The 20,985-nt window shown below is 40.5% G+C and overlaps 1 protein-coding gene across 2 annotated transcripts in view; it reads left to right on the forward strand.

Moving 5' to 3' along the window:
* Window positions 1–20,985, forward strand: part of SLIT3 (slit guidance ligand 3) — a 479,718-nt gene that overhangs the window by 259,886 nt on the left and 198,847 nt on the right. For both annotated transcript variants that reach the window (XM_027682483.1, XM_027682484.1), the window contains one exon: window positions 8,135–8,206. In XM_027682483.1, the coding sequence (XP_027538284.1) occupies window positions 8,135–8,206 (72 nt within the window). The remainder of the gene's footprint in view (window positions 1–8,134; window positions 8,207–20,985) is intronic.

The following is a 20,985-nucleotide window of genomic DNA, read 5'->3' on the forward strand; positions in this document are numbered from 1 at the left end:
TGCTGGTTTGGTATTATTTCCTCCTAATTTGTGTCTTAAGGGCTAGAAAATACATATCTCAAGGCATTGTATGACTGTGGGTGATAGAATTAATCTAATGTACTATGGGGTTTCAGAGGGGACAGATGTCTGGAGATCAAATGTCCAGATTTCTTTTTGCTCTGTCATCTCCCTAACTGTGTAAAACAGGCATTGCTGGAGTCCAGGTTCTGGCATGTTCACCTTCCCTGTCCTGCCAGGGTTTCCATTCATTCTCCACCACAGCCTCTGCTCCTCAGGTCATTCTCAGGTTTACTGATCAAGTCGAAGCCTCTAAAAGGCAGGAGAGCTGTAAATTTCCTCTCAAACCTGATTTTTAAAAAATTATTAATAATAAAAATGTGTAAACAGTAAAACACCAAAATTAATACACCTTTTGCTAAGCAACCCTGTTGAATAACCAACCTGGGGGCTCCTGGTGAGCTCTGCACAGCCCTGGGCAGAGCTGGGCACATGGGCATTCCCAGGGAAGCCCTGCAGTGGTGCCCTCAGAACAGCAGGAATGTCACCCATGTGCAGAACATCTCCTCTCCTGTGTTGTGTGCAGAACCAGAAGGGCACTAACCCTGCCTTGCATCGCTGCAGAGTTTCTTGCGCCCCTGCGAGCCCATCTTAGAAATACTGGTAGCTCCAAATGAATGTTGTCTGTCTCTGACAATTGGCAGCTGATACACTTCTTAACAGGAAGAGATGAAGCATTCTGTGTCTTCCTTTTTTTAGGTTTTGGTTGTGTAATGAATTTGTTGCAGCACGGAACATACGCACGGAATCATTTTCGAGAAGAAAACTCAAATCCTGGTTGATGCCGCCGCGTTGATCGGCTGGAACAGCTCGCCTGGGGGGGCTTATTTGTTTTGCCTTCAAGAATGAGCACGGCTTATGTGCTGTTAGTTCCACATAAGTGATGCCATGATGGTCCTTGAGCCTGTGTAAACGCTGGCCTTGCTCACAGAGCACTGGGGTGAGGGTCACTGGTGTCCTCAAGGCACAGCAGCCCGGGCCCTGTGGATTCACTCTACCTGTGTCTTCCTTCCCCCTCCCAGGAGGGGAGGAAGAAGCTCGAGGTTTGATAGAAACAACAGCCACAAACGTGTAAACAGAGGTCAGGCATCACTGCAGGTCAGGGCTGGAAGGTACCACTTCCTTAGTGATCCCATTCCAACTGGGATGGGTGGGTGTAACCACCTGCACCTTCTCCACCCCTCTTTGTACATTAAAAATTTCTACTGATTTTAGATTAAATATCTGATTTTTTTTCTATATAAGTGTCTTGGTTTCACATTTTCCAGTTTCGTCCTAACATTCCAAATGATATGAATCCCTATTAATATTCCTAGTCTGATTCCCTGTTATGATTTCCTATTAATAAGGTAACTGATTAATAACATTTTGGAGCTAGAACTTTTCTTTACATTTGGTATTTGATACTCGTGAACTGAAAATAACAATAAGTAAGAATTTAAGGAAGTGCAAACCTTCTAAAAGTGTAAAAACCACCATAGTAAATAACTTTGGTATTCTCGAACACCCATTTTATCTTCCTCATTTCTTCCCCTTTTCCCCTTTGGGGCTATGGCAGAGGAGAACAACAGATGGTTATCAGTCAAGAGTAACTAAGGAAACCACAAAACCTGCCCCAATTGCTATGGAGACAGCCATTTCTGTGCTTGGTATGCACTATTTGTTACATCAGCAACCAGAGAGAGTTAAAAAAAGAAAAAAAAAATTGTTCTGAAGCACCTGATATTGAAAGGGAATCTTGGGTTTATGTGTATTTGTCCTTGTGGGAAGTGGCAGGAGTAGTCTCCATGTTCATTTGCCACTCAGGTTTTGCTTTAAGCTGATCTGATGGCTGGTTTTTGACAGCGGCATTTTGATTTGTGAGTTTATGTAATACAAATACTCAGAGTAAATATTTAATACTTTTTGAATAGTCTGCAGAATAATTATTTATAAGCAACTCTTCCCCTTCAAGTCAGAAATCCCTCCCTCTTTGAATTTAACAACCTGGCAGCAGAGGTCGGGTGTGAAAACTGAAGAATGTGACTGTGCCCAATTATTTCAGGCAGATGAGCTGTTTCTGCACAAAAGCTTCAACCATGGCTTTTGGCAAAACCACATCTTTGGGAGACAAAATAAAAGGAATTTTGGAACACATGTAAAAAATCTCAGAGGGAGAGATTGCAGCTTGATCACAGCAGCTGTATCAATTTTTTCAATTTTCTAATATAAGCAAGCTCTTATAGAATGGTTTTAATGAAGCATCAATAAAAAGTAAAAATTAAATGTGAAAAAATGCATTAAAAGCCACTTTGAAAGAACTTCATATTATTTTAGTGTAATTGAATTTAATACTACTTAAAAGAACCATCTTTTCCCATTTATTGGGACTTCCTTATCAATTAATTTGAGGATAAGGACTTTAGATTGGTATGTGAGAAATTTTACATAGATGTGTTGGTGTCACTATCCTTTGAGATTTTAATATTCTTAAAGTTATGTTAGGACATTAAATGTTATAGAGTGTATCTAATTCTTACAGGTTATTGAAGAACTTAAGTATTATAGGGTAAACTTTACAGGAAAGGGATGGCAGAGACCCAGCAGTCTGTATTAGAAATGAAATGGAAAAGGTTTGGGAAAAATGTTGTCCAAGCAGGGGTTATTTTGGAGATATAATTAACAAAATTAATTCTTTTTCTAATGATTCTATAATAAGTTGCAGTGAATTTGCCTTCCTGTGAAATGGCTGTTGACAATTCCTTTAAATACTTTAGAGATACAGTACCTTTAATATGGATATTTCTGGTTAAAAATATAAGTCTTTTATTAATGAGGTAATGGCTCTTGCCTAAACTCAGATCTACAACAGTAGATATCATCTATAACAGTAATTTTGTGTCTGTAACTGCAGAACCTTCTTAAAGATGCAGCTGTTAAACCACTGCTTTTTTATGCTAAACATGTGAAATGTGAGAAGCAAAGAAACCTGAACAGTATTTATTATGACACTTGTTAATGCAGGCTTTTATTTCAATATTTAACTAGATTTTGGGCAATATATAGAAAGAGGTTATAGTAATTTAACTACTGTCACAGTATAATTAAACAACAGATTAGCACTTGAGCTCTGTAGTGGCCTTGATAGTGTTTCAAAATGGAAAAAAAAATCCCTCACTGAATAAATCACAAAACGCTGCTTATATAGTTCATTATTGTGAAATGTTGGTGCTTGAAGGGCCTGTTCTTCATGAATGTGAGTGTGGCTAACTGGAGAAAAATACTGAAAGCTCTTATATAGGCACAGGTTGGTTGGTGTACTGTGAGGAAACCTTGCTACTAATATAAATGTAGGGTTTTAAACACTAACTGATTTTTAATGTTAATAAAAGATGAGATTATTTCAGTTTTGGAAAATTTCACCTCGCACAACTTGAATTATTTAATATTTTAGAATAGTTTTATTTTTTTTAAAAAAATCTTAAAGCTAGTATCACGATAACAATTATATCAGCTTTGTTGCTGGGGATTTTTGTCTCTCAAATGCATTTGAAAATTAAATATTCCTTATTGTTGTGAGCAAAACCTTCAGGGCTCAGTATTTGAAGGATTATTTCAAATGGCAAAAGAATATTAACATTGTAAACCCCTATTCCTTATGAATATTATTGTAAATGTAACTCTTGTGTTGGGTAGGTAATGCACAAGTCTGGATGGATAAGCTGGAGTTATACTCTGTCAGGGAAATGTTTTAGACATTTAAAGTGGTGTCTTGGCCAAGCCATAGGCTCTCCCATGACATAAATCCATTAGGACACATTCGTCATTTCTTAGAAAGGTGATTTGTATCCAAGTTGTTTTGGTTTTTTAAAGAAACATCAGTTTTAAGTTTGACAGTGATCAATCAGTTGCATACAATTTAGTCACATAATTTTCCTGCTTTTTAATAAGAACCGACTGTAGGTATTGAGCCCTGCTTAGAGGCAGATCATAATATGTGTGACTTTATGTATTATAGCTCTGCCCTGTGAAAGATGCTTTTTCCTCTGAATGGTTTCATAAATTCTTGCATCATTTATAAGCATTTGTCTGTGTCACACTCCACCTAAATCCCATTTGCCCATTCAATATTTTCCTTGCTTGAGTGCTTTGCTCCCTTCTCTGAGGTCTTCTGGTATTGCTCTTTGTTATCTATTCGCATTGTCTGGTTGCTAATTGCCTGTCATGGAGATCTGGGATCCCTGGAGCCTCTTAGGTGAGGTCAGGGATGATAATTCAATCACAGGGAGCTGCTGGGTTTCCCAGGCTGGGATCTCAGCTCATTGACGTTGGAGCAAGGACCTGTCCTGGACACATCACCAAGTCCAGTTCTTTGTGTGTAATCCGTGAGAGATTTGGCATTTAACCCAAACACTTTCACCCAAATTAAAGTTAGTTATCTGTGTCACTTAGCAAAACTTGGAAGTTCGAAGTTTGGTGGTGTTTATTTGTTTATGCCTTGGCTTGTATCTCTTATAATGTGCCACTGCCCAGCTGTTTCACACAGCTCAGTGACTGTGGTTTCATTCATCCTTCAGCCTCTTTTAAATGCAGTGGCTCACTTTTTCAGCAAGAGAACACTGTTTTCTTCAGAGGCAGTTGAATCACTTAGTAGTTTTAGATAAAATCTGAGCTTACAGCTCTATTCCTTCAAAAGGCAGTAAAGGCTTTATTCCTTCAAAAGGCAGGAGTAAATGGAAGTATGAAAAGTGATTTTGTCCATTTCAAAATTGCCTTAAATCTGAGTTTTTGTCTTCTGACCCTTAGTCACCAATACATTGCACCTCTGTGTATGTAACATCCTGTTTGTAATCTTCAGGAAAAGTTTTTCTGGAACGGCTATGAGAGCTGACAACTAGAGGTGGCATTTAAAATCTGAATCAAGGCTTCTGCTGGCCAAGACCATTTTTTAAGTTTCCCTGTAAGCCTGGAGCAGCTGACCTGTGTCTCAGGTAGCTGCCTTGTGCTCTGTGTGTGTGAGTGCTCCTTTCAGGAGGCAGCGATGGAGAAGTGGGAGCGGTGTCACCTGTTCCTCAGGGAAATGTCTGTGCCACCTGTTCTGAAATATTGGCTTTTTTACCTTTTTTTTTTTTTAATTTAAGTTGAATTTTTACTTTCTCTGCATATGGTTAGTTTTATTCAGGTAAGATGTTCCTCTCAACAAATGTTAGGCATGCCTGTTCTGCCCCTCATACAGCCTACCCACATCAGAGGGATTTTATTTTGTCTTCATGGGTGTAAAAGTATATGCTGTCTTTGCCTTTCTGTAAGACTTTACCTAAAGCTTTCCCAAATCTTTAAACTTAACACATTGTCTTGGAAAGAAGAAAGTGTTTAGATTTTAAACTCTCAAATCTCTAGTCTCGACTGAACCACTCACCAGGGTGTTGTACAGATGCACAGAAATAGAATTTCCATCTTTACACATGGAGAAATAAATAGGGAGGTGGAGGGTCTTAAAACAAGCCATGGCCTGATTTTAAGGCAACTAACAGTTCTATTCCTTTGGAGAAGAAATTCTCATGCTTTGCATTAAAGGCAGATGTGAAAATGTTGGTGTGATAGATATCAGGAGACATGAGCTCTGGGACAGAGGAACACGAAATGTGTGCATCTCTCCCAGAGACTCTGCAGACTTAGTTCATGGGCCACAGAACCAGGGTGCCTCACTGATGAATATTTTCCCTATTTACTGACCATCCTGCTAAGTGTGTGTCTTCTGAGCATCTGGAGGTTTCCCTTGCTGTGTCCTGTGCATCGATCACACAGACTAAACCTGGTTGTTAGCACCAGCGTGACTGGACCTCTGGAAATATGATTAAGATGATCATTACGCTTCTTCAGCAAAAATCAATCTATGAGAGTAGTGTTTTTTTAAAAAAACCCAATACCCACATAGGAAGCCCTTTAATCAGAAGGCTTTGTGACTAGCACACTGGGTTTATTTGCTTATTTTGGTGTATTTGACAGAAAAATCAATATTATAACTCAAATAAAAATACACAGTATACAGTGCTTCCCGTAGGAGAGGGAGAGGTGATTCTCAAGTTGAGCTCTCTCTCTTCATCATGCTAGCATGTGCCAACTTTATGCTTAGTAAAGCTAAGTGTAAAATACTTAGTCAAACAGTTAAATATAAATATAAACATTAAATATAAATATAAATCATTATATATAAATATAACAGTGATATATTCAACTCATTTGGAGTTTATTCCTCTTGAAAATGCACCATCCTTTCTGTTTGAGCCACAAATTTTTGACAACCCACACAATTAAACAGGAATATCAGAAGAAGCTATTCAGCAGGTGACGGCCGTCCTGGCATTCAAAAATATAGAGGTTTTAGCATCTTTCTTAGGTGGTCAGAGAAACAGAGAGAACATAAATATATATGTATACATATTTACTTACACATGCATATATACTCTGCATGAACTCTTACAGAGAAATCCCTTTTGGATGATTGTTTGTCCCGCTGTCTGTCGGTATAGGAGACATTGCTGGAGTTTTGCCAAATTCACAAAGTTCTCCAAAGTTACAAGAGCTATGAGAAACCCTAGTTAGGCTTTATGCTTCCTAAGCTTTTTAGTAGACCTTAGAGTGTCTATGGGTTTTCCTGTGCTTTAAATCATAAAAAACAGGCTGTTCATTGACACCACACTACAGCACAAAGGGTGAGTTTCCCATAGGTGTCAAATATATACATACTCAAGATGTTCAGTGTTAGTAGATCAAACTCAGTCTTTAAAGGAATTCATAAAGATTGCATTTACTCTGTCTGTGCTCTGTTGATGACAAATCTCTATGTAGATCAAAAATTAGATACAGCAAATAAATGGAAAGAAGTTGGTCAAACTATACAACTATATTATACATGGGTGTAATATATTTGCTATATCTCCATATATATTTAATAGAAAACAGGCACAGCAACGCAATCTTTGAATCTTTGCTCATAATATTTTACATGCACAATACAATAGATCTCTGCTTCACTAGATCTAAAGTTTATGCTGTGCAAAGGACAATATTGTATAAAGTCAGGAGCTTGCCTCTGTTTTTTCATGAAATGCAGATATTTTACTTAGATGTGGCTAGATATGTAATTGTATTTCTTTAAGTGTAAAATTTAAGGGATCAGATGTCAGAAAATGTAATCACTGAATTTTAAATTCCAACTTTAATTTTTTTAAGCAAAAGAGACAGATGTAGCTGCACTGCTGTGTCCACATGTATTGCAAAATACATTTAAATCATGCGCATACAGGGAGACAAATGAGAGAACTCTGCCATCCAAATATTAAATTACACATTTTGAAGCAAAATAGTGGTTTAAGTGTACATGTGTATAATGCTTTTTGTCACTGGGTTGCTCTCCCTGATGCAGTTAGACAGGATCTGTATTTAGTCAGAAATCTTTCAATAGAACGGGCTACCAGATGGGACCAGTAACAATGCAGAGAGGCATCAAACCACCACAGACATTTGGTGCTTAGAATAATAAAAAGACTATAAAATTAGATTAGTTGAGTCTAATTTGGAATTGGTATATTCCCTATGCACTCTCACAGCTCTTGGGTAGATAAAGCCTGGAGATTTAGTACTGTCAGGACAGAGGACTCCAACTTCCAGTAAAAGAAAAAACGGCATTCTGGGAGGTCACGGAGGGCAGCACAGTGACCTCCAATGATTTACAGGCCTTTAGCTTAATGAAATTGTTTCAGTGACATGACGGTAAAAGCTCATAATGGATTGGATGCCCTAATGTAATGAAATTACTCCCTTCTGCCTTAAAAAAAAAAAAAAAAAGAAAAGAAGGAGAAAAAAAAAAAAGGCGCAATTAATATTTACTGAGACCTGACAGGCTTCAGTGTGCGGCATCGTGCAGCGCTGTCAGACAGCCGCGAGCAGAGCCCCAGCAGCAGCGTGGCAGCTGAGCAGGCGCTGCGAGGGGGTGGAGGGACACCTCGGTGACGGGGAAGCCCCAACCTGGCGCTCTGAAACAGCTCTGCCCGTTACCAGCCTTCATCCTCCTCTCCCTTCCTTCCTGCAGGCAACTGGACAACAACCAGATCAGCTGCATCGAAGATGGAGCCTTCCGAGCCCTGCGCGACCTGGAGATCCTGTGAGTTGACTTGGTGCGCGGTGCCGGGGCGCTGGGGGGGTGGCTCTCCCCGTGCTGCAGTGCTGGGTGAGTCTGGGGGCTCCCACCTCGGCCCCCTGGTGCAGGTGGCAAAGCCAAACCTCGCACTTCCCTCCGGGCTGGGGTTATTGCTAATTAAAGCACAATAGACGAGTTCTCCGCTGCCGCTCCTGAGGAGCAGAGATATTGCCGTGCTCGCTGCTGCGTGGAACAGATGGGCTTCAGCAGCATTCCGAGTGCGTCCGATGTGTGCTCTGCAGCCACTGACCTGCCCGGGGCTGCCTGATGCCGAGCAGCGGATGGGTAACAGGTTCGTGGGGAACAATATTATGAGATATCTGACCGTTGCCCTAGACAAAAAGCGGTTTGAAAGGTGTTCTGTATGTAAGAGGGAGGAGAGACGGGCGTTTGGCAGGCTTGTTCAGTGCAGTCATTGGCTTTTGGGGAGGATCCTTCTCCGAGGGCTGAAATAACACCACGTTGTGCTCTCCATGTACCACAAACTTTACACGTCGGCTGTTAAAGCTGCAGCACATACCACGGAAAGAGAAGCAAAGGCTTTGACAGTGCAAGCTGACTCTAACAGAGAAGCAGCATATTAGATTTAGATTACAGTCGTTGTAATGTAAATCCAGTATTAGCCAGAACTCGGTATCTGAGCAGATAATTTGCTTATTACTGATAGTTACTTGTTCACTTAAAGACCTTTTCTGGAACAGGTTTTCACTGTATGAACTGATATAAAGCTTCTCCTGTCACCTCAAAGTTAATCCTGCAAAGCTGAGTGTTAATACTTGTGAAAGCACATAGTTCCAAGCTGAAATGGAAGGGGCTGGGGGTAACACACGACCCCTCCAAAACTGAAATCCTTGGCATGTGACCTCGAGTTGGTGCTGGACCAGCAGTGACATCGTTGATACTTAAGTACAGCAGGGAAGGCCTGCCCAGACTGCTGCAGAGCTTGCCCTTAAATTACATGGGATGAAACAGCAAATGGTAGGTGGTTAAAATAAGCACCTGCCTCACACGCTCCTGGCACCTGGAGACTCAGCAGAGTCACGACATTGCCTTTGGCTCCTGAGAGCGGGCAGGGCAGTGGACTGTATGAGATGGGCAGTGGGCTGTACAGGCAGGGCAGTGGGCTGTATGGGATGGGCAGGGCAGTGGGCTGTACGGGATGGTCAGTGGGCTGTACAGGCAGGGCAGTGGGTTGTATGAGATGGGCAGTGGGCTGTACAGGCAGAACAGTGGGCTGTACGGGCAGCCCTGTGCCACACATCACAGAGGGCTGAGTACACATGTGACAACACAGGGCGCTCTTGCCCAAGGGCTTTACACACCTTGTGCTGATGCTCAAGGAGTTCTGCCACCAGTGTCAGCACCCACTCAGCAGTCTGAGGGACCTGGGAGTGGTGGCTGTGTCTGTCAGGGCCAGCTGAGGTGCCTTTGGCCCCTCTGTCTCCCAGGCTGGGACACTGCTGTTGATCAGATAGTATGTGTTGCTCATATTGAGTTAGCAGTAGGTTTCTGACGAGTCTCTTATGTGGGAACTTATGCTTTCAAGAGTATTGTTCACATTCTATATTAATAGCACTTTTCAGGAAACGTAATGTGTTACCACTATGAAGTTCTACTTGTCTGTCAGATTGAAAAGTCTACTGTGTGGTGAAAGAAAGGAAGAAAAGAAAAAAAAATGAACTCCTTTAAAAATTGGCTTTTTTTTTCTTTTTTTTTTTGATGGACTGATTTTCCATATCTGCAGAGAGTGAATCAGTCCTCCCCTGACAGCAGACTGTGCTATAACTTTCACTGAAATAGGCTGGACAATAAATGGAGGCTTTTTCTGTAAAATACTGAGTTCTGCAGGCTCTGCAGAAGTTGCTGGGAATGCATCCCTTCTCCCCAAGATGTAGGAAATTTTGAATTAGTTTATTTACCTCTTCTGCTTTTAATTGGTTAATTCTGTGCCAGTTATTTTTGGGTGGGAGAAGAGGAGGATATATAAAATACATCATAATCAGTTCTTTAATACATTTTTAATTTCAGCACAGACACACTGCTACAGGAAAAATCAATCTTAATTCTAAAAGATGAGAAAATAGATTGATAATATCTATTTCTAAACTTATTTTTCTTGCAGTCACAAAATGTGAGTTTTATGCTTCCAATGTAATACGATTTTTTTCCATGTTGTTCTTCAAAGTCTGAGCATTTGATCTCTCTATCAAAATAAATTTGCTAAATGCCCCAGAGAATATCATATCTTCAGTTGTAAAATAGTCGTAAGTGCTAAAATATAAAATGATCTGAACCATCAAAGAACCTTAACAAGTGAAACCAAATTTCATCATTTCAGATACAGCGTGCATTTTGCACAGATATAGTTTAACCTATAATGCAATATGTAGAAAATATTTAATGATTCTGGCAAAAAAAAATAATTATTTGTTTGAATAGTTTGCAAGGGTACCAAATAATGGATTTCCTCTTTATCTTATCGAAATCTTGTGACCTTTCTGATATCGAATATTTCCATTCCTGCATCTTTTCTCTGCGTGCGCCGCCCATCTACAGAATTCTAAATTCTGTAGAGAACTCGAGGCAGAGATGAAGTGCTTTGCAATACTCAAAAAATAAAACTAAGAATGCTTTCTTTAGCAACACTTTGGTTTCTGGATCACACTTCTCACCCAGGTTGAGTTCCTCAAAAATCATGAGTGCAAGGAGCTCTGTAGTTCAGTAGCTGTAGGAAGGGAAGGAAGTTGTGCAGGTATCCTTCAAAGTGAAGAGCCCGCCATGGTCCGTGTTATTTCTGTTTATTCACAAATTGTTTTCTCTTACTATTTTTATTTTCTTGTATTTGTTTTATGAATATGTTCCTGTACCAGCAAATAGCACAGAGGTAGAGATGACAATGACACTGAAATTTGTGCCTAATTTCAGTAGCTGATGTGGTGCAGTGAGTTGAGAACGTCAACTGCAGCTTGGATCAGACCAAGGCAATGCAGCTCCCGGTGCAAGCACAGGCTTTTTGTCACTTCTGTGTTTATGAGCCTCTGTGTTTGGAATGCCATGAAAGGTGTCCCTGATCCTATGGTCTCACCTAATGCAGGTGCCAAGTGCTACTGCTGACTCTGAGTTTTGGGTTAAAAGATGCGAAAATGTTGAGTATGAAGTGCTTTGGTGCCTTCTGTGGATTGTCTTTGCCCCTGCAGCAAGGTGAGAATGATGCCTGAGCAATGACACGTGGAAGTGGCACGCTTACCTAAACGTCCTTTCCTGGTAGTTCTGCACTGGGACTGGTTTTGTTCATTTTTGTGTCAGATTTTATTCCCATGAAGGTTTTGGTTTCTATCTGTTGATAAAATAGGGATTTTTCATCTTGACATACTTCCTTTCCCCCTTTTTATTAGATGATAAAGCATATTTCAGTGGTTTTGGTCTTGCATTCCAAGACATAGAAAGATGTGTGCAACAACTAAAACAATAATAAAATGTAAAAGGTGCATATATTCATAAATGAATGGCAAAAGGTATTAACTATCTTATGACCTGTTGGAATAGAAATGCACAGAAGAGTTGAAGAAAACTGGTGTGAAACCTTCACTAACTAAAGCTTTTTTTAGTAGGAGAAGGTTTTCTGTTCTGCTTAGTTTTTACTTATGTCCCATGGCAAATATCTGGCAATAACAGTATTATTGAGAAATATGTATTAGTGTAGCCGTAAGCATGATTAAAAGTTATTAAAAAAACTTCCAAAAGATTATTAAAAAAAAACCCAACAAAAAACCAAACCACCCCAAAGTAGTCTTCAAAATGAACTTGGCCAGTATTCCTTATAGTGTGTGACCATATCGTTCATATCTATCTATTGTTGTAGATTAGAAATTAGTCCATAGCTTTATTTCCAAATGTGCAATATTATGAAGGATAGGAGATAAAACTCTTTGAGAGCTCAGAATTTCACCTCCAGTCCCTTAGGATGCATGAATAAAAGGAATTAATTTCAACGTGGTTCAACAAGCTCAAACTGGATAAAGCAGCAATATCGAGTGACTGAACACGCTATTGTCATTAGACTGGAGGAGCTGAACAATTTTTCTCAGTAAGAAACAGAACTCAATTTAGCAAAAACCCCTTTAATTTATTTATCATTGTTTTGTCTCTCTGGGGTAGCTCGAAAACTGTGTGGTGACATGGCAGTTATAGCATGTGGACAGCACAGAAAGAATTACGAGTCACTGTTGACAACTTAGGTGGAGTATTTTCTTTATGTTGTAAAAGCTGTTTTTGCTCCTACTTTATAATGATAGCCAGAGGGATCGGAGGTTGAACACATTCTGTTTGTTGCACAAGATTTTATCCTACCAAGAGCTAATCCTGGGAGGTCTGCGGGTAGTATTCTATTAAAGACGGCAAATGAGTTCTTGCTGTACAGAGCTAGCACAGAATGATTTGGGGGGTTGTTTGTTGTTAGTCATGTTAATTGTAGGTCTTTCATGTAATAGCACTGTGTCTGAAAATCCTCCTTCCTGAGCTCACCTGCTTTTTGAAGTGAATGAGCATCGAGTCCGTAGCAACAAACTACACACGTGGGGTTCCACCATTCCACTTCGGACACTTTAGCGTGAAAAATCATGGCAATTCCTTCAGAAATAATACTGAAAAAGTACAAGTAGAGACATCCAAATATTTGTAACTTCAATTCCAAATAAGCCCTAAATATTTTATCTTTAAAAAGAATTATTTTTTTCTCCGATTGCCAAACGTAATAAAGGAAAACACGCCACCCTTCCATCTGCGAAATCTTGAAACGAAAATGATAGGAGTCTTAGAAATTATAGTTGTTGTGTCAGTGTTTGTATATAGAAGCTTATCTCTCCAAATATTTCTGCCTCACTCCTATTCGTGCTCCATGACAAACCCACAGAAGCACAGAACTCCAAGGGCTGCGCGGGCGTTTCCAAGCTCTGCTCCAGCCCCAAGCTGTGTTCAGCGGGACACAGCACGATCTGTCAGACCAGTCCGGTCTGCAGCCCCCAGTTCTGTGCATTGTCTGACACATCCAGTCATTGCAAGCATCTTACCAGTGGAATAGGGTTATTCCTGCTTTCCTCGTTTCGATCCAGTGCGTTGCTGTTATAAAAGATTACGTTTTGTAAAAGATTTAGTCCACACAATTTCTGATGGAGGTGTCATGGATGAAGTGTGCCTATAACGCTCACTACCTTTTGTCATAGCAAACTTTTAAGAACTTTTTTAAACAGAAATTAATATTTTGTGCTACAGGCAGGATTTAATTGTTCCTAGGGTTGCCTCTGTATGCTGAACGCTCAGTTATGTAGTCAGTTTTACTTATTTGCAAACTGCTATTCTGGGCATGTCTTAACTAGATAAAAGATTTTTATTTGCTTTCCCAACCTGGAGAGACAGGGAATGAAAGTCATGACATAATTCTAAATATATGAGATGTCATTGCTTAATGAAAGCCTGAAAATGCCACACAAATGTGATTTCCTCCTCTATTTTGCTGGAAATTATGGTCGGTTGAGGCAATCAGGATCAAATTTGAACTCTGTAAATTGTGTTCCTATAACTGATACCAAAATGCCTAAATACAATAATGAAAATGAGAATTCTATCTAAAATGATGTGCATAGCTGGTGTACTTATTCATACAATGAAATTAAAATGATGGGGGTTTTGGTTCAGTTTTCTTGTGGGTTTGGTTTTTGTTTTTTTGGTTTTGGTTTTTTGTTTGTTGGGGTTTTTTTCTCTTCCCCAAGGTTGTGTGTTAGCTCAAATTTATGTAAATGAATAAAAGTAAGTTAAAATATTTATTTACTTCATCAGTCAACATGTAAATAATATGTGTAGTAAAAAAAAAACTGAAGGGTGTAACCGCTAGCAGTGTATGAGTAATTGAAGTATCTATCTGTCAGGTAAAATTAAGTGAAAACCAAGGAATTTGGCATCTAAGAGCATCCTCAGCTTTCTGTGTTGAGCTTGTGTCACGGACAGATTATGCCAGAGGAAGAACAGGAGTTGGTTTGGCAACTGAGAAATGGTGCACTCAGAATACAGAGGTGCCAGTGGGCAAATGGGAATTTCCACTTTTCCTTGCTCCATTATTTATTAGACTGTCCTGGAGTTTATACCTTTCCTGTTCTTCCTGTGTCGCTGTAGGTCTGTAAGGGAAGGAGGAATGCTCCTGGCTGCTGTTATTACAATTTCAGTTATATAAATCAGAGATAAGATGAACTGCAGAAATGCCTTTTTCTGGTGAACTTTTAGAAAGGTACTGCCCCCCCACTGGACCCTAGGGAAATGAGATGCATAATCAGAGTAAAGAATTGATGGAGGGGAGATGGGGTGCTTACAGGGTTGCTTGATAAGAAATGTTTTTATTTGCTGATGCATGTCCGTGGGAGATGTGGTGTGGCTGCTCGAGATGTGGAAATGAAGTCTGAGATAACCTCTGTTTGCAGCAGATTACAAATGGGAGGTTGGAAGTACAGCATGGTGAAGGGAACACTGTCCAGATGGCACCGTGGTGACAGGCTTTCTATCAAAGACCAGCCGAGATAAAATAAGAGTGGGTAAAAGAGGGTCTCTGAAAATCACTGGTGCCTGTTACAGATGTAATGTAGCTCTCTCTTTTATGGGGAGAATATATTTGCATAAATTCATTGATCAATGGTTTTGCTAATCCTGCCGCATTCCAGGCATGTCCTCGCAAATTGATGAACATTCCTCTCGATCCTCGGTGCGGGGCCCTAATTGTGTTACATATTTAGAAAAGATGGATTTTTCCCTTCCTGGAGCATATGTAGTAGTTGAATGCTGTGCTCATTCTCCTTCCCTGCCCCATTAGGTCGGAGGGTTTTTTTCCCTTTAAGAATAGCCTGGAGCCGTACCGGCTGCAGAACTTATCAAGATAAGAGCGGTGCCAGGTTAGAATTATTAGTTTCATGAATCACTGACCAATATGCTTTTTGAAGAAGCCCAGCCTTTATGGGTTGTGTGGTTTAAGCCCTTCATTGGTGCTGCAGTCACTGCTCCGAGAGATTCCAAAGTCAAAACTCCAGGAGACTCAGAGATTTCTGGCAAACCTTCTCTGCCATGATATTAATTGTTTCATTTGCATGCTCTGCTCATCTTGTGACCTGCCCTCCCTCCCCTTTGACTAATATAGTTTCTTCATCAGTAATATAAAAGATGTAGAACAAGCATTTTGACTGTTGAAAGTCGAATGAATGTGAACGACTTAATCCAGAGGACACTCAACTGTGTATTTAATGCAGACATGCGGCTCAACACCTTAACCAAGAGCTGAGCTGAAGACTAGGATGGGAATAAAACTCCTTGCTGGTAAAGTTGAGGTGATGACACAGTTCTGAGGGAACTTAACGAGTTCAAGGCAGATGAATAGTCATTTTATGCCGTACCTTGCAGTTTGTTGTTTATATGACTCCCCAAAGCAGCAGGATGACGAGACTACGGTAGCTGGATGTAATTCTGTCAGCATCAACAGCCTCTTTGTTGGGGGAGGAGGCTGCATGTCTCTGTAGCACAGGGTTCTGTGATATCAATATCAGATATCCCAGGATGTCCTCAGCCCTTCTGTGACACTGTTCGGGGTCCAGAACTGGTGGTGTGCGCGGGAATCCCCTCTTGCTCCGGGGTCAGTCACCACAACGGGAAAAAAATGAAGATTTCAAAAAATCTTAACAGTTAACAGTTCCCTTCTTTTTTTCTGTGTGCAATTCAAGGCACTGTTTATGACCTAAACATTTTTGTCTTTCTCAGAGGTTCCTTTTGTCCCTCTACTGTGCTAAGTACAACAACATGGACAAAGGCTCTGAGCCTCAGCCAGTCTTTATACAAGGGAGGACTCAGAAGTCTTTTTTTCTGGAAAGAGAGAGTAAGATCACGATGGGAGCTCTGTGTACCAGCATTGCTGAGCTCCCAATTCAAGCAAGGTGTCAAATATTTGAACTGTAGCTGCAGGGATCAGGGTACAATGTATTACTTATTACTGGCATAGTCCAATGTTTTAGGCTGAGACAATAATATTGTGCCTGTAGTAAATTAGAAATCAAATCAGTAATGTGTAGATAGTTAGCTTGGAAGTGAGGTAGATAACTACAACTGCACCTGAAAAACAAAGCATTGGTGGAAACTTCTCATCTAAAGATCAAATTGTGTCTATTTTTCCTGCTGTTCACAAGGTTATGCATATAACGTAAGTATATGTGTGTGCAAGTATATGTGTGCAAGCAAGTGTGTTATGGTTAAATCAGAAAAATAATTTTTAAAACTTGAAAAAGAAAGGCATATGAATAGTATAAATTAGACTTTATTTATGTAACATATGCAGTTCGGGGTTTAAGAAAAAAAAGAAAATTTAAGAGCTGCTTTAAGGGTGGAAGTATAAAACAATATCAAAGTCATTTGAAGACAGATAATCACAATTTCTATGTTAATTAAATTATCATAAATGAAGCAATTTCACATTAACTGGTTCAGTATTTTTGAAGTGGAATGACATTTCTTACGTTTCTGTTTCGGAGTGAATAATCTGAATGCATTGTTTTTGGCCATATGAGTGATGGATGACCATGCTTGGGACATCTGCAGATCCTTAGAAACAAATTTTAAGGTGCTCTAAGGTCATCCAGAAACCTTTACTGTGATGTACCATGTTGCCCTTCAGTGTTTTAGAGGTATGAGAAAATAGCTCAGTCAGTTGGAAAAGCATCAATGGCTGCATAAAACCATTGAAGGAAACAAGGAACAGTTGTGCTATTAATTCCTAAAAATTGCACACATCCCCTTGTCTTCACAGTGCTGGGTGGGATGAGACATCAGTGGTCTGCAAGTGCCAGACTCTTGCTTAGAGTGGGATTTCTTTGAGGGTAAAGTAGAAAAAAAGCCGATGGCTGTGCTGAAGGGGTGTAGGAGCACATACCAGCAAGGCCTCTGTTCGCCATCAGAATCTTGGGTTGTGCCTGACACCACAGGAGCTTTGTTGGGAGAAGGGAGTGTGGCAGAGCAGATCTTGCTCGTGGCTCTCAGCCTCGGACTTGGCTCCCGCGGTCGATAAATTGCCGCAATGCAGCATCTCTGCGGCGGCGCCCGAAGGCCGCCGAGGAGCCCCCGTTGGTGCAAGAGGCGGCCGTGGGCTGGGCGGGCTCTGGGGAGGGGGTAGCCCCCGCCGCAGGCACCCCCACGCTTCCTACTGGCTCCTTGGGCAATTTCAGCGGTGTCTTAAAAGGGTTGGGTCCATTCCGCCTGCGAGACACCCCCGTCCTCCCATCCACGGGTAGGGCGTGAAACCAGGTGAGACGCTTCAGTCGCACTTAGGCTGAAATGGTTAGGACAGACCATCCACCATGGCAGGTATATTTTATTTTGTGTGCATGCAGATATTGCAGAGATACAGCCATGTATGGACGATGTGTGACTCCTTTTATTTAGCTAACGTAGAATATTCCTGAACAGATTGTGAGCGCGTCGAATTTTTTTCTGTGTGTGTTTTGTTTTGCGCTTTTTCACTCTGTGGACTGAACGCAAGTGAAACGCTGTGAGTATTTGCTATTCCAATTGTTATGGGTTCTTCGCTATATTCCATAGGCATGCATGAATATGAGCAGGTAGTGCTGCTTGTCATGGGCAGGTGGTGTTTGGGAGCAATGTAAAAATTGGAAAGATAGGCATTTTTAAACATGTTGACCTTTTTCTTGTGTGATGCACACAAGCGCTGTCTAATGTCTTATTAAAATAAAATCCTGATGGAAAGCAGATCCCTTTCCAGCTTCACCAAGAAACATGTAATTGCCCTTGTCTAGAAACTACGTGTAGTCTTTGTTCTTTCAAAGCGTTTCTTTCCTCTGTAAATGTAACTTTTCCTTAACAATGGTTCGTACATGCAAGTCTAAATTCACGTGGTGTGTGTACATTCCCTATTTCATTCATATGGATTTAAATTAGCCTGTATATTAGCCTTACTTTCCAGCATGTGTGATTTGCAGGTAGAGGCATTACATACTATTAGAATATAAAATTATTCCACAAATATCTTCTGAGTGTCTTGCATTTTGGGGAGGCAATTTTGGCAGTCAAGGTGAAATGTTCTCTCTTTGAAAGATTTGGTTCTTTTCCTTCCTCTGCTGTCCAAAGCCAAGAATTGCCTTTGCAGTTTGGTGCCGCACCATGCCCATTGTCCTCTTGCTGGAGCTATGGAAGATCTCTTCCTGCTGCTCTCTCCCAGTGGAAATGCCATGGCCTTGGGAACTGAGGGGCAGCTGAGACACTGAAATCAGAGTAGCTAATCTGGCCAGAGGAATAAGGGGCATTCTTTTGCCTGCAGGACCTGGTAGTTCTGCTGTTGGGGGAAAATGCAGCTCAGAGGTTCTGTCAGCCCCCTGCATTCCCATCGCCCGCCTCATACACGGCATTAGTGAAACCTTTTCACTGACACTCAGGCTAAACTGCCACCAGTGCCGTGTCATTTGCTGTGTGTGCATGTACCTGTCACACGTGGGGCTGGTGGCTCATCCCTCTTTGTTCCCAGTGGCCAGCCCTGGACCTGCAGCAGCCGCAGTCCCGCGGGCGGTGCCGCATTGCGGCAGGAGCTGAGGTGGCCACAGGCTGCCACAACGACCAACCCAAGGAGACCCAGTGTTGTCACATAGCCCCTTCCATGCAAAAGACCAATTTTGTCACTTTTTCTAGCTTGGAAAAGACAACTAATTTTTGTGTACCACTTGGAATGGCCTTTCTGTCCCTGGGGTGTGACATGGATCAGTATGAAAAGGCTGTGGTTGTCACGGAGGGGGAGGCTGTCAGGGCAGAGGCTTTTGCTGTAAGGCTGTAGCATTAAGGTTGCAGTGTACTGAGGATAGGACAAGTTAAAACACTGTTTTGAAGAATGGCACTGTTCCTTTCCGATCCAAATTTAATCAATTTCTTTAGAATTTCTTCTGGTGGAGTCCTGTAAGAAAACTGCAGCACTCAGCTGACTGAATGCTGAAACCTTTTACCCTGGAAATCTCCATCATTAAATGCCTTCAGCCTGAACAAATGACCAAAATTGCTTGCTCCTTTCAAATTATGGAGTTGAACCGTGTTAGTTTGAATTGGATTATGTTTATAAGGCTGCTTCAGCTTCAGAAAGGACTAAACTGAAACAACTGTTCAGGCAGGGACATGAGAAACTGGTTTATTTTGCTGAAGAACTGATGCATCAAACTTAAGGTTTGTATAATCTGACTCCATCTTGTTGATTCTTTTTCATCTTTTTCATAAGTGCAGTCTGGTAGGCTTTCAGACCTCTGTATTCATTGAGAACCCAGTCCAGTTTGCATTGATTTTGTCAGGAGTAGCACAGAATCCATAAACAACAGTACCTGACATGCATGCAGTTGGGTAACACCAAGAGCCACGTTTAGTATGAGACATCCCTGTGTAACCTAAAAAAATAAAAACATATCTACTTAACAATGAATTTATAGTAAAGTAAAATAATTGTATTTATTTTAAGTTTAATTATATTAATTCATTGCACAAGAGATTTTCAAATGAATCTATGAAAAAAATGTGGGGTAATTGGAATGGAATACAATTATATTTTTGATTGCTGTGGCTCCTGTGAAACTCTATGCCTAAATAAATAGATTGCAGTGACTAGATTCACTCCCTGCTGAAATCAGCAATGGGACTTGCTCTGACTCCAGCAGACATTGGTCTGGGTATTATGACAATTGGACTCATTCCCAGTGGTTCTAGGCAATAATATCAGCCCTGAAATTTGGTACCATAGAGAAACATCAAAACTACCCTGATGATGCAAAACATTTATACAGTGTTTGCAGAAATACTTTTCTTTCTCTGAGTCCAAGTAAAAATTCTGGATGTAATTGGGATTTAGAGCCACGGCAGACATTCCCATTACACTGTACTGAAAAACGTGGAGCCTTTGGACAAAGACTTGGGAAATTTTCTTGATTCAAAAAAAAAAAAAAAAACAAACCAAAAGCTGACAACAATTCGTTTGCCATTTCTGAGTTTAGAAGAATAACTTATTGGAGAATCCTTATTTCAAAAATAAAGTAGTGGCAGAATAATTTCAGCCTGCATTCTCTTGTCTTTGCACCAACGCTTTTATATTTCCATTCAGGCTGAATTCAATTTGTATTTTCTGCCTAGAATTAAAGTGCCATGTGAAAGATTGAAAAGCTGATTGAAATTTCTCAGAAAAAGCTTTTTCAACTCTCACTGGTCATAGATGTTAGAAAGAATTGTGGGATGCAACTGGTTACCTGTATTTTCTACAGCTAATAGAGGTGATTTGATTGTGTGGGAAAATAGCTGTGTCTTTCTGTGTACAGAAAGAGCAACATCCTTAAGGGGAAGCAGTAAGACATTTAATGTAAGACTATTTGAGTGACATTCTTGATTTAACATGTAACATAGTACATAACCTCAATGAATTTCGGACCCTCTGTCTCCGTATAACCTTTATTATATTTTATTTTACCTCTTCTCTTCTCTTCTCTCTTCTCTTCTCTTCTCTTCTCTTCTCTTCTCTTCTCTTCTCTTCTCTTCTCTTCTCTTCTCTTCTCTTCTCTTCTCTCAGTGTAAGCAAGGAAATTCAGGCATAATGATATTTATATATGCACATCCAACATAAATGCAGGGCTAAAGGTAGCACTGGAAAGGTTTGGCCATAAGTCACCAGAATCCTTAATTTTGCTCCT

This window comes from Neopelma chrysocephalum, unplaced genomic scaffold (assembly GCF_003984885.1).
Source record: "Neopelma chrysocephalum unplaced genomic scaffold, ASM398488v2 Primary Assembly neopelma1_63, whole genome shotgun sequence".
NCBI classification, from domain to species: domain Eukaryota; kingdom Metazoa; phylum Chordata; class Aves; order Passeriformes; family Pipridae; genus Neopelma; species Neopelma chrysocephalum.